At 41.0% G+C, this 13,870-nt stretch overlaps 1 protein-coding gene across 1 annotated transcript; it reads right to left on the reverse strand.

The window, feature by feature from the left end:
* Positions 1–9,833: 9,833 nt before the first annotated feature.
* Positions 9,834–13,436, reverse strand: LOC140862234 (uncharacterized). The gene is made up of 6 exons (XM_073265242.1): positions 13,060–13,436; positions 12,556–12,984; positions 12,311–12,374; positions 12,104–12,245; positions 9,955–10,197; positions 9,834–9,850 (listed from the first exon to the last, which is right to left on the reverse strand). The coding sequence occupies exons 1-6, from the start codon at positions 13,434–13,436 to the stop codon at positions 9,834–9,836; spliced, it is 1,272 nt and encodes a 423-aa protein (XP_073121343.1).
* Positions 13,437–13,870: the final 434 nt, after the last annotated feature.

The following is a 13,870-nucleotide window of genomic DNA, read 5'->3' on the forward strand; positions in this document are numbered from 1 at the left end:
ATACAAGAGATGATTGATCAATGACCACGATCAACTTACAAGCCAAGTTCAAACTCAAAAACGGTTCAAAATCTCCAAAAACTCAAACCGACGGCATAACGGCTATAACTGAACAACCGGCAACGCAGACAGCAGTTCAATACTGATAATGACTCAATTCAATGCTAATAAAACAACAACAAGACAAACCCAACAAATCTCAAAACCATGATTTTCGAAAATGGCTTCCAAAAATTATAACAAATCCGAACGTCGCTCTATTTCAAAACTGACAGATAATAAACGATCAGAACTCTGAAGAGAACAACATACTCGAATCTAGAATGATTCTAACAACATCCAAAAACTAGAATGTATCGGATCGAAGAAGAACTTACGATATAACAGAGCTCTCACTGCAGTGATCACTAATCTGCCTTCAGAAATAAATTCCAACGGCCGGATCGAGCTCGGACTGAAATCAGAAAGCTTGAAAGCTCAATGAATCGACTTCAATGGAGGGAGGCGATGCAATGGAGGTGATGGAGAAGAGAATGGGTCCAAAAGCCTTATAAATATCTATAAAAACCGATAATTGCATTTTAGTCCCTGAAAAATCCAATTTTTGCAAAAAGGACCCTGATCAAAATCAAACCGGCTCGAGAACTCTGCAATCTCCGATTAAATCAAATAAATTCATTTAAGATAAAAACGGGGCGTCACAATTCTCCCCCACTAAGAAGAGATTTCGTCCTCGAAATCAACGAGAACCACAACTCAAAGATAGAATAAAGAACTAAAGACAGTAAGAAGAACTCACGTCATCCGAATAGCTCTGGAAAACGCTGTCTCATGTCAGATTCTGTCTCCCAAGTCACTTCCTCAACACCGTGACGGCTCCACTGCACCTTCACTAACGGAATCAACTTGGTCCTGAGTTGCTTTTCTTTCCGATCAAGGATCTGAATCGGTCGCTCAAAATAGCTCAGAGTCTCGTCTAACTCGGCTTCGTCAGGCTGAAGGATATGAGAAATATCTGGTTGATACTTTCGCAGCATAGAGACGTGAAAAACGTCGTGAATACCAGATAAAGACGGAGGAAGTGCAAGTCTGTAGGCAAGATCGCCTATCTTCTCGAGAATCTCGTACGGACCGATGAATCTCGGAGATAACTTTCCTCTCTTACCGAATCTGACGGTGCCTCTGAACGGAGAAATCTTAAGGAATACACGGTCTCCCTGTTCAAAACTCAGAGGTCGACGCCTGACATTCGCATACTTCGCCTGTCTATCTTGAGCTGACTTCATTCTGGTCTGAATGATCTTAACCTGCTCTGCCATATCTCTAAGCATCTCCGGTCCCAAATCTGGTGACTCGGACAATTCATCCCAAAAAAACGGAGATCGGCACTTTCTACCATACAAAGCCTCAAAAGGCGCCATACCGATACTCGCTTGGAAGCTGCTGTTGTAAGAAAACTCGACAAGAGGCAAAGAATTCTGCCAACTAGTGCCAAAGTCTAGCACCACCGCTCGCAGCATATCCTCCAACGTCTGGATAGTCCGCTCTGACTGTCCATCTGTCTGAGGATGATAAGCTGTACTCAGATGCAATCGAGTACCAAGTGCCCCCTGAAGACCGTGCCAGAAGTGAGAAGTGAATCTAGGATCTCTGTCTGAAACGATCGACTTCGGCACACCATGCAATCTCACAACATTGCTAACATACAACTCAGCCATCTGATCATGACGATACGTCATCCTGTACGGAATAAAACACGCAGACTTCGTCAATCGGTCGATCACTACCCAAATAGCATCGCATCCTCGAACGGATCGTGGTAGTTTCGTGACAAAATCCATAGAAATGTGATCCCATTTCCATTCAGGAACAGATAGGCTGTGCAAAAGACCACCTGGTCGCTTCCGCTCTGCTTTCACTTGCTGACAATTCAAACACCGAGATACAAATCTCGCAACATCGTCCTTCATTCTCTTCCACCAGAACTGACTCTTCAGATCGTTGTACATCTTACGACCTCCAGGATGAACGCTAAACCGACTGCAATGAGCCTCTCGGAGAATACGCTGTCTCAACTCCGAAATATCAGGCACAACAATACGGTTATTCACAAACAAAACGTCATCTCTAACCTGGAATTCTGACTGATGCCCAGTTCTGACTTTCTCTACCGAAACCTGAATGCTCGGCTCAGACTTCTGTGCTTCTCTGATTGCAACAAACAACTCCGGCTCGGCTTGAATAGCAAACACTCTGATAGTCTCCCTATCTGTTTCAAACTCTAAACCAGAAGTGCAACAATCATCGACCAACTGAGAAACACCGATAGTTGAAAGAGATAGAGAACAAAGCTTTCGGCTCAAGGCATCTGCAACTGCATTCGACTTCCCTGGATAATACTTGATCTCACAGTCGAAATCCTTCAACAGATCTAACCATCTTCTCTGTCTCATATTCAGCTCTGCCTGTGAAAACAAGTACTTAAGACTCTTATGATCAGAAAAGATCTCGAAAGACTCACCATAAAGATAGTGACGCCAGATCTTCAAAGCAAATACAATTGCTGCAAGTTCAAGATCATGAACAGGATAACGAGTCTCGTGCGGTTTTAGCTGCCTCGATGCATACGCTATCACATGCTTATGCTGCATAAGAACACAACCCAAACCTCGGTTAGAAGCATCACAATACACTGTGAAACCTCCAGTACCCTTCGGAATAGAAAGAATTGGAGCACTGGTCAGTCTCCTCTTCAGATCAACAAAGCTAGCCTCACAATCTGAAGTCCAGACAAAAGGCGCATTCTTCTGAGTCAGCTGGGTAATAGGCTTGGCAATAGACGAGAAACCCTCGATGAAACGACGGTAATAACCAGCTAAACCCATGAAGCTTCGGATCTCAGGTACTGATGTCGGTCTAGGCCAATTCATAACCGCTTCGATTTTGCTGGGATCGACAGAAATCCCATCTTTAGAAATAATATGACCGAGAAAGACAACTCGATCTAACCAGAATTCGCATTTCGATATCTTGGCAAACAACTGCTCAACTCGTAAAATCTGCAAGACGATTCTCAAGTGCTCTGCATGGTCAGTACGGTTCTTCGAGTAGATAAGAATATCATCGATGAAGATAATGACGAACTCATCTAAATAACGCTGAAAGATACGGTTCATCAAACCCATAAAAACAGCTGGAGCATTAGTCAAACCGAACGGCATGACTATAAACTCAAAGTGACCATACCTCGTTCTGAATGCGGTCTTAGGAACATCTTCCTCTCGCACTCTCAGCTGATGGTAGCCTGACCTCAGATCAATCTTAGAGTAGACAGAAGAACCCTGCAGTTGATCGAACAAGTCATCTATTCGGGGTAAAAGATACCTGTTCTTAACTGTAGCCTGATTCAATTGACGGTAGTCGATACAGAGCCGCATAGAACCATCCTTCTTCCGAACGAATAGAACAGGAGCACCCCAAGGTGATACACTAGGTCTGATGTATCCCTTGGCAATCAAATCCTCAAGCTGCTCCTTCAACTCTCTCAATTCAACAAGTGCCATACGATAAGGAGCTTTTGAAATAGGTTGAGTACCTGGTACTAAGTCAATGCTGAATTCAACCTCTCGAATGGGTGGCAATCCAGGAACATCTTCCGGAAACACATCAGCAAAATCTCTAACCACTGGTAAGTCAACCAAAGCTAGGCTAGATTTCAGTACATCAACCGCATAAACCAAAAATCCTTCTGCACCTCTCTGTAACAAACGAGTCATAGATAACACTGAAATCAAAGGAATTCTAGATCGAGAACCCTTACCAAAGAATTTCCACTCGTCTACCATTTCAGGTCTGAACCTGACAACTTTCAGAAAACAATCAACTGTTGCCCTGTACTTGGTCAAAGCATCTATACCGACAATACAATCAAAATCTGACAACCCAAGCACAATACAGTCGAATTCTAACAAATTCCCCTCGAAACAAAATTCACAGTTCCTGACTAGTCGGACAGAAACAATTCCTCCACCCAAAGGTGAAGTAACAGCTACTACTGTAGGCAACAATTCAGTTGGCAAAGCATGCAATAACACATATTTCTCAGAGATAAAGGAATGAGAAGCACCTGTATCTATCAAGACATGAGCAGAATGACCGAAAATCGAACAGTTACCTGCTATGACATCGTCAGGTGCTGCCTGAGCCTGATCCTCTGTCAATGCAAAGACTCGTGCTTGCTGTCTCGAAGGCTGATTTGCACTAGAGCTACCTCCCTGTCTGTTCTGCTGTTGCTGGGGTTGGAAAGAGTGCACTGCAGATGACTGCCTCTCTGGCTGAGCTGCAGGTCTAGAAGAACTCCCACTCTGAGCTCTATCTCTATTACGTTGAGGGCACACTTTAGAGAAGTGTCCCGGTTGCTGACATGTGTTACAATTGCCGAAGACTCCCACACACTGATCCGGTGAGTGTCTTCCTCCACACTTGCTGCAGTACAAGGATGATGACCCAGAACTCGGTCCTGAACCGAATTGCTTCAAACCACTGGAACTGGACGAACTGTTCCCCTGTCTCTTGAACTGTTTACCTCTTGCCTTGTACTGATCCTTTCTGTTTCCCCCACTGTTTCCACCTTCATACCTCTGCTGCTGGTTCTGATGTTGAGGTGGCTGATTCTGGTACTGAGATGGTTGGTTCTGATACTGCCTCTGCTGCTGAGGTGCCCCCTGATTACCTCTTTGCCTCCACAAGCCTGCTTCTGCTCCCTTTGCGTAATTCATGGCATCCGCAAAGTTGCTAGGCCTGTTGGTGTTAACCAACGTGAAGACATCGGGGTTCAACCCGTTGATGAACTGATCTGCCTTAGCTTCTTCATCTCCGGCAATTAGCGGTGCAAAACGCAACAGACTATCGAACTTAGCCACGTACTCTTCAATGTTCAGATTCCCTTGCCTCAGATTTGCAAACTCTGCTCCCTTATCCTTACGATACGAGATAGGGAAAAACCGCTTATAAAACTCAGATTTAAAAAGAGTCCAAGTAACCTCTGTACCTCTACTCTCAAATGCTTTCTTTGTCATGATCCACCAGCTCTTAGCACCACCACGCAGCTGATGAATTACTAACCTGATTCGGCGGTCATCTGTGTAGTCAATGGAATCAAACAACTGATCCATATCATCCAACCAACTCTCACAGTCAACTGGATTTTCTGAACCCATCAACAATGGCGGATTGAACGACTGAAACCTCTTCAGCAAGGTTTCCCTAGGAGTCGCTGAAGCATCTAACTGATCAACCTCAGTGCTAGCTTGCTCAGTCGCAGGGATAACTGGTGGTGTGTTTCTGTTTATCACTCGACGAGGACCCATCTGATAATCAAAGGTTAGGACACGAGATATCTCAATCGCTACCATCAGTGCCCTTACAACCGCTTGGAATACCGAATACCAGTCGAGAACAGAAACAGTTATATCTCAAGTAGATCATGCTTTATTAATTTAAATCACACAACCATGTAATTCAAATAATGCTCAAACAATAAAGCATGCTCGCATGGAATTAAGTACACAATTAAATAATTCAAACACATGCGAGGAGTCATTGCACACAGACTCGATCTACCCCGCTCACTCTAGTTCGACCAAGAATCTTAACGCTTTGATACCACTTAATGTGAGACCTCGATTCTAAACCACTAATCTCGGATTAAACAACAATTAAGCGAACAAGAATCCAAGAGTAAAACATGTCAAATTTTTTTTTTTTTTTTTTTTAAAAAACGCCGCGCGCCCGCGAGAGGAACCAAGCTCGCGCGCGCGCAGGCAAACAATTCCGAGGCCCAACGGAGGCCTCGCGCGCGCGCGAGGAACGCCTCGCCCGCGCGCGGAAGGCCTGGGCAGAAAATGCTCAGGCTGCAGAAAAAAAAAAGAAAGGATTCCGCGCTTGGTCCGACATGCCTTCAAATACAAATGCAATAACAGGGTGTAGGGAAACATGCCATAACAAGTCATGCTTTCAGAAGGCCTAAAACAACCAGAAGTCTAAATCGATACAACAACAACATACTTCGATTTCAGATTACAATCCGAATACAAACTAATTCGAATAACAAAACATATCAAGTTCGAGTTGTAACATGCTTCAATCTTAAACTAGATAAACATGCTAATTCGACTTCTAAACCGAGTCTCACTTCTACTACTTGCCCTCGAAGCTAACCATGCCTCTTCTGACTTGTTCCTGCCCCACCTGTTGCCAAGTACACATACAAAACAAAGCAACAGCCGGATAACCGGTGAGAATGATAATCCCAGTAAAAGCAACATATCAAGTAATGAATATACAACATGCTATCAAACCACATATTCAAGTCGAAGTTAATGATATGCATGTCTTTAAAACCAGGATATCGATTCTGATAAACACGGGAGTATTGCTCTGCTTTTGGGATCCCGAGGATGAGATCACGTAACGACTCACCGACTCTCCCAATCGAGGTGGTGCCACGTATCCCACTCCTCTAGACTTTGAGCAACCATAATGAGTATGCTAGCACTAGGCGAAATACTACAACCTAGGCCACTCAATCATAGTTCCCAAACGTCTAACAAAAAGGGCGGTTCTGCCCGCTGAAATCAAAGTAGGCTCAAGATGAATGCATAACAGAAACATAAACATAAGCCACATAACAAAAACTCAATCAATCAACAATTACAAGTTCCACGTGCTAGAACAAGTATCAATGCAATATGTGATTTAAAAAGGGAAACTCGAGAACCAACAGTCCCGAGTATGCTATCCCGCTACGATGACTGCTTTTACCTTGCAATGTAGTAGCTCCAACTCTGGATAAGCTACAAAAGAGATTGTATAAACAACTACACAATCTAACAACAACAAGGCAACGGTTCAAGGAAAACTCTTTATACCGTTCTTCGTCCAATTCTCTGAAACGATCAAACAGCTGCTAACTCTGGGCTTGACAACTCCGAACGAATCTGTTCAGATACAAGAGATGATTGATCAATGACCACGATCAACTTACAAGCCAAGTTCAAACTCAAAAATGGTTCAAAATCTCCAAAAACTCAAACCGACGGCATAACGGCTATAACTGAACAACCGGCAACGCAGACATCAGTTCAATACTGATAACGACTCAATTCAATGCTAATACAACAACAACAAGACAAACCCAACAAATCTCAAAACCATGATTTTCGAAAATGGCTTCCAAAAATCATAACAAATCCGAACGTCGCTCTATTTCAAAACTGACAGATAATAAACGATCAGAACTCTAAAGAGAACAACATACTCGAATCTAGAACGATTCTAACAACATCCAAAAACTAGAATGTATCGGATCGAAGAAGAACTTACGATATAACAGAGCTCTCACTGCAGTGATCACTAATCTGCCTTCAGAAATAAATTCCAACGGCCGGATCGAGCTCGGACTGAAATCAGAAAGCTTGAAAGCTCAATGAATCGACTTCAATGGAGGGAGGCGATGCAATGGAGGTGATGGAGAAGAGAATGGGTCCAAAAGCCTTATAAATATCTATAAAAACCAATAATTGCATTTTAGTCCCTGAAAAATCCAATTTTTGCAAAAAGGACCCTGATCAAAATCAAACCGGCTCGAGAACTCTGCAATCTCCGATTAACTCAAATAAATTCATTTAAGATAAAAACGGGGCGTCACAGCTGGCTTGACGATCCTGGGCTGCTTTCATTCTTTTCCTGATCAGTTCAATTTTTTCTTTCATCTCTTGAATAAACTCTGGTCCCGACAACTGTCGTTTTCCTACTTCTTCCCAACATATCGGAGATCTACATTTTCTGTCATACAAGGCTTCAAATGGTGCCATCCCGATAGATACTTGATAACTATTATTGTAAGAGAATTCCACCAAAGCTAAAGATTCTTGCCAACCACCACTGAAATCCATCACAACAGCTCGTAATAAATCTTCGAGTGTCTGAATAGTTTTTTCAGATTGACCATCTGTCTGCGGATGATAGGCAGTACTCATGGCCAATTTAGAACCCAAAGCTGATTGCAAACTAGACCAAAACTTAGAAGTAAATCTGGGATCACGGTCTGATACTATAGTAACTGGCACACCATGCAATCGCACTCTCTGATCAATGTACATTTTCGCCATTTTCGTATATGTCCAAGTACGATCATATGGAATAAAATGGGCAGATTTAGACAATCTATCCACAATAACCCAAATGGCATCACAACCACGATTAGATCGAGGTAGGTGTGTCATGAAATCCATAGTAATGTGTTCCCAATTCCACTGTGGTACTTCAAGACTAAGTAACATACCACCTGGTCTAATTCTTTCAGCCTTAACTTGTTGACATGTCAAACACTTAGCCACAAAGTCAGAAATATCTTTCTTCATACCTTCCCACCAGTAATGGGCTTTCAAGATATGATACATCTTTCGAATTTCAGGATGTATACTATGTCGACTACAATGAGCTTCTCGTAGTATATCTTCTTTCAAATCTATCAAATTCGGAACCACAAGTCTACCATTATAACGCAAACATCCATCAGAAGCAACAAGGAATTTCCCTGACTGACCAGCTAGAGTTAATTCTTTCAAGTGATGGATATATGGATCAGTCTTTTGTGCTGCTTTGATTTTCGAAATTATTCGTGGTTCAACTTGAATAGATGAAACTATGAAATGATTACCTTTAGCTCGATAAGTCCATCCTGAAATTCCCAAATGCTCATGAACTTTAGAAATAGTTAAAGATGCTAACATCTTAGTATGAACTTTTTTGCTCAAAGCATCTGCAACTTGATTCACATTTCCTGGCTGGTATTGAATATCACAGTCAAAATCCTTAAGTAATTCCAACCATCGACATTGTCTCATATTCAAATCAGACTGTGTGAATAAATATTTCAGACTCTTATGATCGGAATAAATCACAAACTGTTCACCGTACAGATAATGACGCCATATTTTCAATGCATGCACAATGGCAGCCAATCATGAACTGGATAACAAGTCTCATGTGGTTTCAATTGACGAGATGCATACGCAATCACGCGTCCATTTTGCATCAAAACACAACTCAGTCCATTCAAAGAAGCATCTGTACAAACAACAAAGCCACCTGAGCCTGAAGGTAATGCTAGTACTGGAGCCGTAGTTAGTTTTTCTTTCAAAGTATGGAAACTAGCTTCACATTCCTCAGTCCACACAAAACGTCGATCTTTTTGAGTCAATATAGTCATAGGCCTAGCTATTTCGAAAAATCCCTTGATGAAACGCCTGTAATAGCCAGCCAAACCCAAAAAGCTACGAATCTTAGAGACATTGGTTGGTCGAGACCAATTAAGAACAGATTCAATTTTACTAGGATCGACAGATACCCCTTGAGCTGATATCACATGTCCTAGAAATAATACTCTGTCCAACCAAAATTCACACTTCGAAAACTTAGCATATAATTGTGATGTTCTGAGTTTCTGAAGTACTAATGTCAAATGTTCTTTATGCTCCTTCCTTGACTTAGAATAAATCAAAATGTCATCAATAAACACGATAACAAATCGATCTATGAATTCTCGAAACACACGATTCATTAAATCCATGAAAATCGCTGGAGTATTAGTCAACCCGAAAGGCACAACTAAAAATTCATAATGTCCGTAACGTGTTCGAAATGCTGTCTTGGAAACATCTTCCTCTCGAACTCGAAGTTGATAATATCCGAAACGAAGATCAATTTTAGAATATACAGATGTACCCTGCAACTGATCAAACAAGTCATCAATTCGTGGCAAAAGATATTTATTCTTCATAGTAGCCTGATTCAATTGCCGATAATCGATGCACATTCTCATCGTTTCATCTTTCTTCTTCACAAACAAGACTGGAGCACCCCAAGGCGACACACTTGGTCTAATATAACCTTTTTCCAGCAAATCTTGCAATTGTGCCTTGAGTTCTTTCAATTCTGCTGGAGCTAATCGATATGGAGCTCGAAAAATCGGACTTGTCCCTGGCATCAACTCAATGCTAAGATCTATTTCCCTCTGAGGCGGAAAACCCGGAATCTCATCAGGAAATACATCAGGAAAATCCTTGACGACAGGAATATCTGAAACTTTCAATTTCTCCTCCTTCGTCACATCAAGAGCATAAATCATAAATCCTTCATTTCCTATCGACAATAATCTAAACATTTCCATTGCCGATACTAATGGAATGCGAGATTGTGAATCAGTACCATAAAAATTCTATTTATTGCCATAATACGGTCTAAATCTCACAATTCCATGGAAACAATCAACAGTAGCTCTATAATTCATCAGTGTATCCATACCCAAGATACAGTCAAAATCAGACATAGCTAGTTTGATTAGATTGGTTATCATGATCTTATCCTCAAATCTAATCACACAATTCAAAACTATCTCATCAGACATCAAGAAAACACCAGCAGGAGTAGCAACAGACACAGTATCCAATAACGGAGTAAAAGCAATCTCATGCTCATCAGCAAATGTAACAGATAAAAATGAATGAGATGCTCCTGTGTCTATCAAGATACGTGCAGGATAATCAAAAATATAACAAATTGTTACTCCTTAAATGCATACAAATCTCGTGTTATGAGATTAATGTTCTTAATGCATTAACAAGTCTCATAATATTATGTTTTGATGATTACAAAACTTGGTTAATTGTTACTAACCATTTAAAGTGAGATTTTACAAATTAGATTTATTGAAAAATAAATTATTGGAAGTTATTTTGAAGCTATACATGTATTTATAAAGTCTTGTATTGCTCATTGAATGGATGGAACATTGTTAAGAGATATGAAGAAAAAGACAAGAAGAAGCCAAAGTATGGAGCAGCAACTTCCGAAAATTACTGGAAATTTTCTATGACTCAAAATCGGATCTCCACCGGTCATAATCTAGATAAAGAAGTGTTACAAGTACTGTCCAACTATGAGAGCAATCCAACCGCTAGAATGAGAGATATGAATTTTTCCATATATGCTGCACAGTACCCACTTCTGCAAGGAACGAAACCATGAAGATTCGACTTCAGAAAATAACTGGGAATTTTTGAGAAATCCAAATCAAATCTCCACCATTCAGATTCAGTATTATGATGTTATAAAGCTTCTGTCCAAATTTCAGGTCAATCCAACGGATGGATTAAGCGATATGAATTTTTCAAATTTGTTGCACAGAACAGGTTCGAAAACATGATGATGCGACTTCAGAAAATTACTGGAAATGTTTAAATCGTTAAAATCAAATCTCTACCGTTCAGAATGAATATCTGGATGTTTTAAAGCTTTATTTTAAATTTCAGATCAATCCAACAGTTAGATAGGACGATATGATTTTTCCACAAAATCTGCTCAGTGCTGGGAAAAATAAGGCAGCAGTGCCGAACACTTTTTGTCTCTCCTTGACTTCTTAACACACACTCCAAGTACTCAAATCAGATTCAAATCTTTGCCAACTATAAATAGAGGTCATCCAAGTTCATTTGGAGACATCCCAACTCATCTCTTCTCTCCTTTGCAAGCAATTTCTCACTATCAAAGTGTTTAGGTGATATATTTGAGAGTGTTTGTAAAAATAGTTTGTGAGTTGGTTGTGCTATTGTTGTAAACACTTGAGTGTGAAGCCAAGTGTATTGTGCTATTGTTGTAAGCACTTGAGTGTGAAGCCAAGTGGTGTTGAGGCTATCCTTGGAGCCCTTAAGGCCAAGTGTTCGAGTTGTATCGGCGCGGTGATCGTGTTGAGTTGTACGGCTATCCTTGGAGCCATCAAGGCCAAGAGTTGAAGTGCTAGTGGATCTTTGGTTAATCAATCTTAACCAAGAAGGGGAGACGTAGACGATTTATCGTCGAACTTCCATAAACATATCATATCTCATTTATCGCTTTATTTCTTTTACGCATTTATTTACCGCATTTATTTTTGATTGCTTTAAGTCTTCCGCTTTCATACTTGCATAATCGCTTTAAATTGCTAAAGTTGCCAATAGAACCTAAATCCCCCCCCCCCCCAATTAGGTTCTAACACAAATACCTGCAATAACTCCCCCAGGTGCATCTTGTGCCTGATCCTGAGTCATAGCATGGACTTGAGCCTGCTGTGGCCCTGGAAAACGTTGCTGACTCTGAGGAGATGAGTACCTAGGCTGCTGAGGTGGTTGTACCGGAACATAAGGCTGTGTAGGAGAAAATTGCGGTACAGGAGCATATGGCTTGAACGATGGTCTACCAGGAAACTGACCAAACTGTTGTGGTTGAGACTGTTGTCTTCTCGCATTTGGACACGCTCTGGCCAAATGTATAACCTGAACACAGATAAAACAATTCCTTGAAAATCCTGTACAATGTGCACTCAAATGGTTACCACCACATCTTTCACAGTACACTCTACTAGTCGATCCAACTGAACTTCCACCACGACTACCACTGGAACTCGATGAACTGGACTGCTGTTTCTTTTTAAATTGTTTTCCTCGCAGTTTAAACCAAGGCTTCTTCGCTTGCTGAGAAGACTGAGTAGGCTGGTATGGAAGTAAACCCATTGGTGTCTGTGAACTGCTTCCAGCTCCTTGAGGAACAGATGCTGGAATTGATTGTGGTTCACCCCTGAGTAGACTTGCTTCAATTTTTTTTGCCTTTTCTACGGCTTTCATATAAGTGGATGGAGTTTCAGTAGTTACCAACGTGTGGATCGTTCGTGTCAGCCCCTTCAGAAAATGTGAAAGCTTTGACCGATCATTCTTTACAACGTGTGGGACATAAGGCAAAAGAGCCAAAAACTGAGAAGCATATTCAGCAACAGATTTATTGCCTTGAACCAACAGATTAAATTCATCTTCTTTAGCAGAATAATAGGATGGTGGTGCATATTCTTGTGCAAATTGAATACGAAATACTTCCCATGTAATCTTTTCACTAGAAGCAGAAAGTGTTTTTGCTGTCGTTTCTCACCAAAGTTGCGCTCGGTCTTTAAGTTGAAAAGGAACTAACTTCAATCGAATTTCATCAGGATACTCTAGTCCATTAAACTTATTATTGAGACTTTTCAACCAACTAGCAGCTTTCTCACTTCTTTCATTGCCAAAGAACTTTTGAGGACGCAACTCCTGAAATTGAGAAATTATTAATCGTATTCCTCCCATTTTCTCAGTCAATTGGGCTACTGGATCAGCCTCAGCCTGGACAGCTTTTCCCTTGTCAGGATTTACCCGTGGCTGTTGTTCCACCTCTAATTCCAAATCTTTCGGAGGCTGAACAGCTGGTCGACCACGTCTTCTCCTGACAATATCATCAAGATTTCTAACATTCTCTGCTGCAGACTCTTCTACAACTTCCTTTCCTTTTCTACCTATTCCTCCCGGTGCCATTCTACAAGACACAAGGATTTAAATATAGGCAGAAAGATCTTAACGAATACAGAACTATTATACGAACTCAGAGTTCTAATAAAAATTCATAAACTAAGTTCTAAAGCCAAGAACTACTGGTTCTATCAGATAAATTCAAATAATAAACACAACAAGCAAGTCACGTAAGAACAAGTAATCACACACATACGCAACCATTTTGTTAGTGTCTAAACTGTGTCCTAGACTCTAATTCGAGCATATCCCAGTTTATGCTCTGATACCAAATTAAAGGGCCCGTGTCCTGATTTAATATTTAATGATAAAACAACTAGGATTAACTAATGTAAACAGCGAAAACGAGTTAAAAATTTGCGTTTTGGGCCTACAGAAAATTCGGCATGACCTATTCGTAAATAGGACATCCCAAAAACCTATATAACACAACCAACAAT

The sequence above is a fragment of the Henckelia pumila genome, chromosome 4 (genome assembly GCF_033568475.1).
Source record: "Henckelia pumila isolate YLH828 chromosome 4, ASM3356847v2, whole genome shotgun sequence".
NCBI classification, from domain to species: domain Eukaryota; kingdom Viridiplantae; phylum Streptophyta; class Magnoliopsida; order Lamiales; family Gesneriaceae; genus Henckelia; species Henckelia pumila.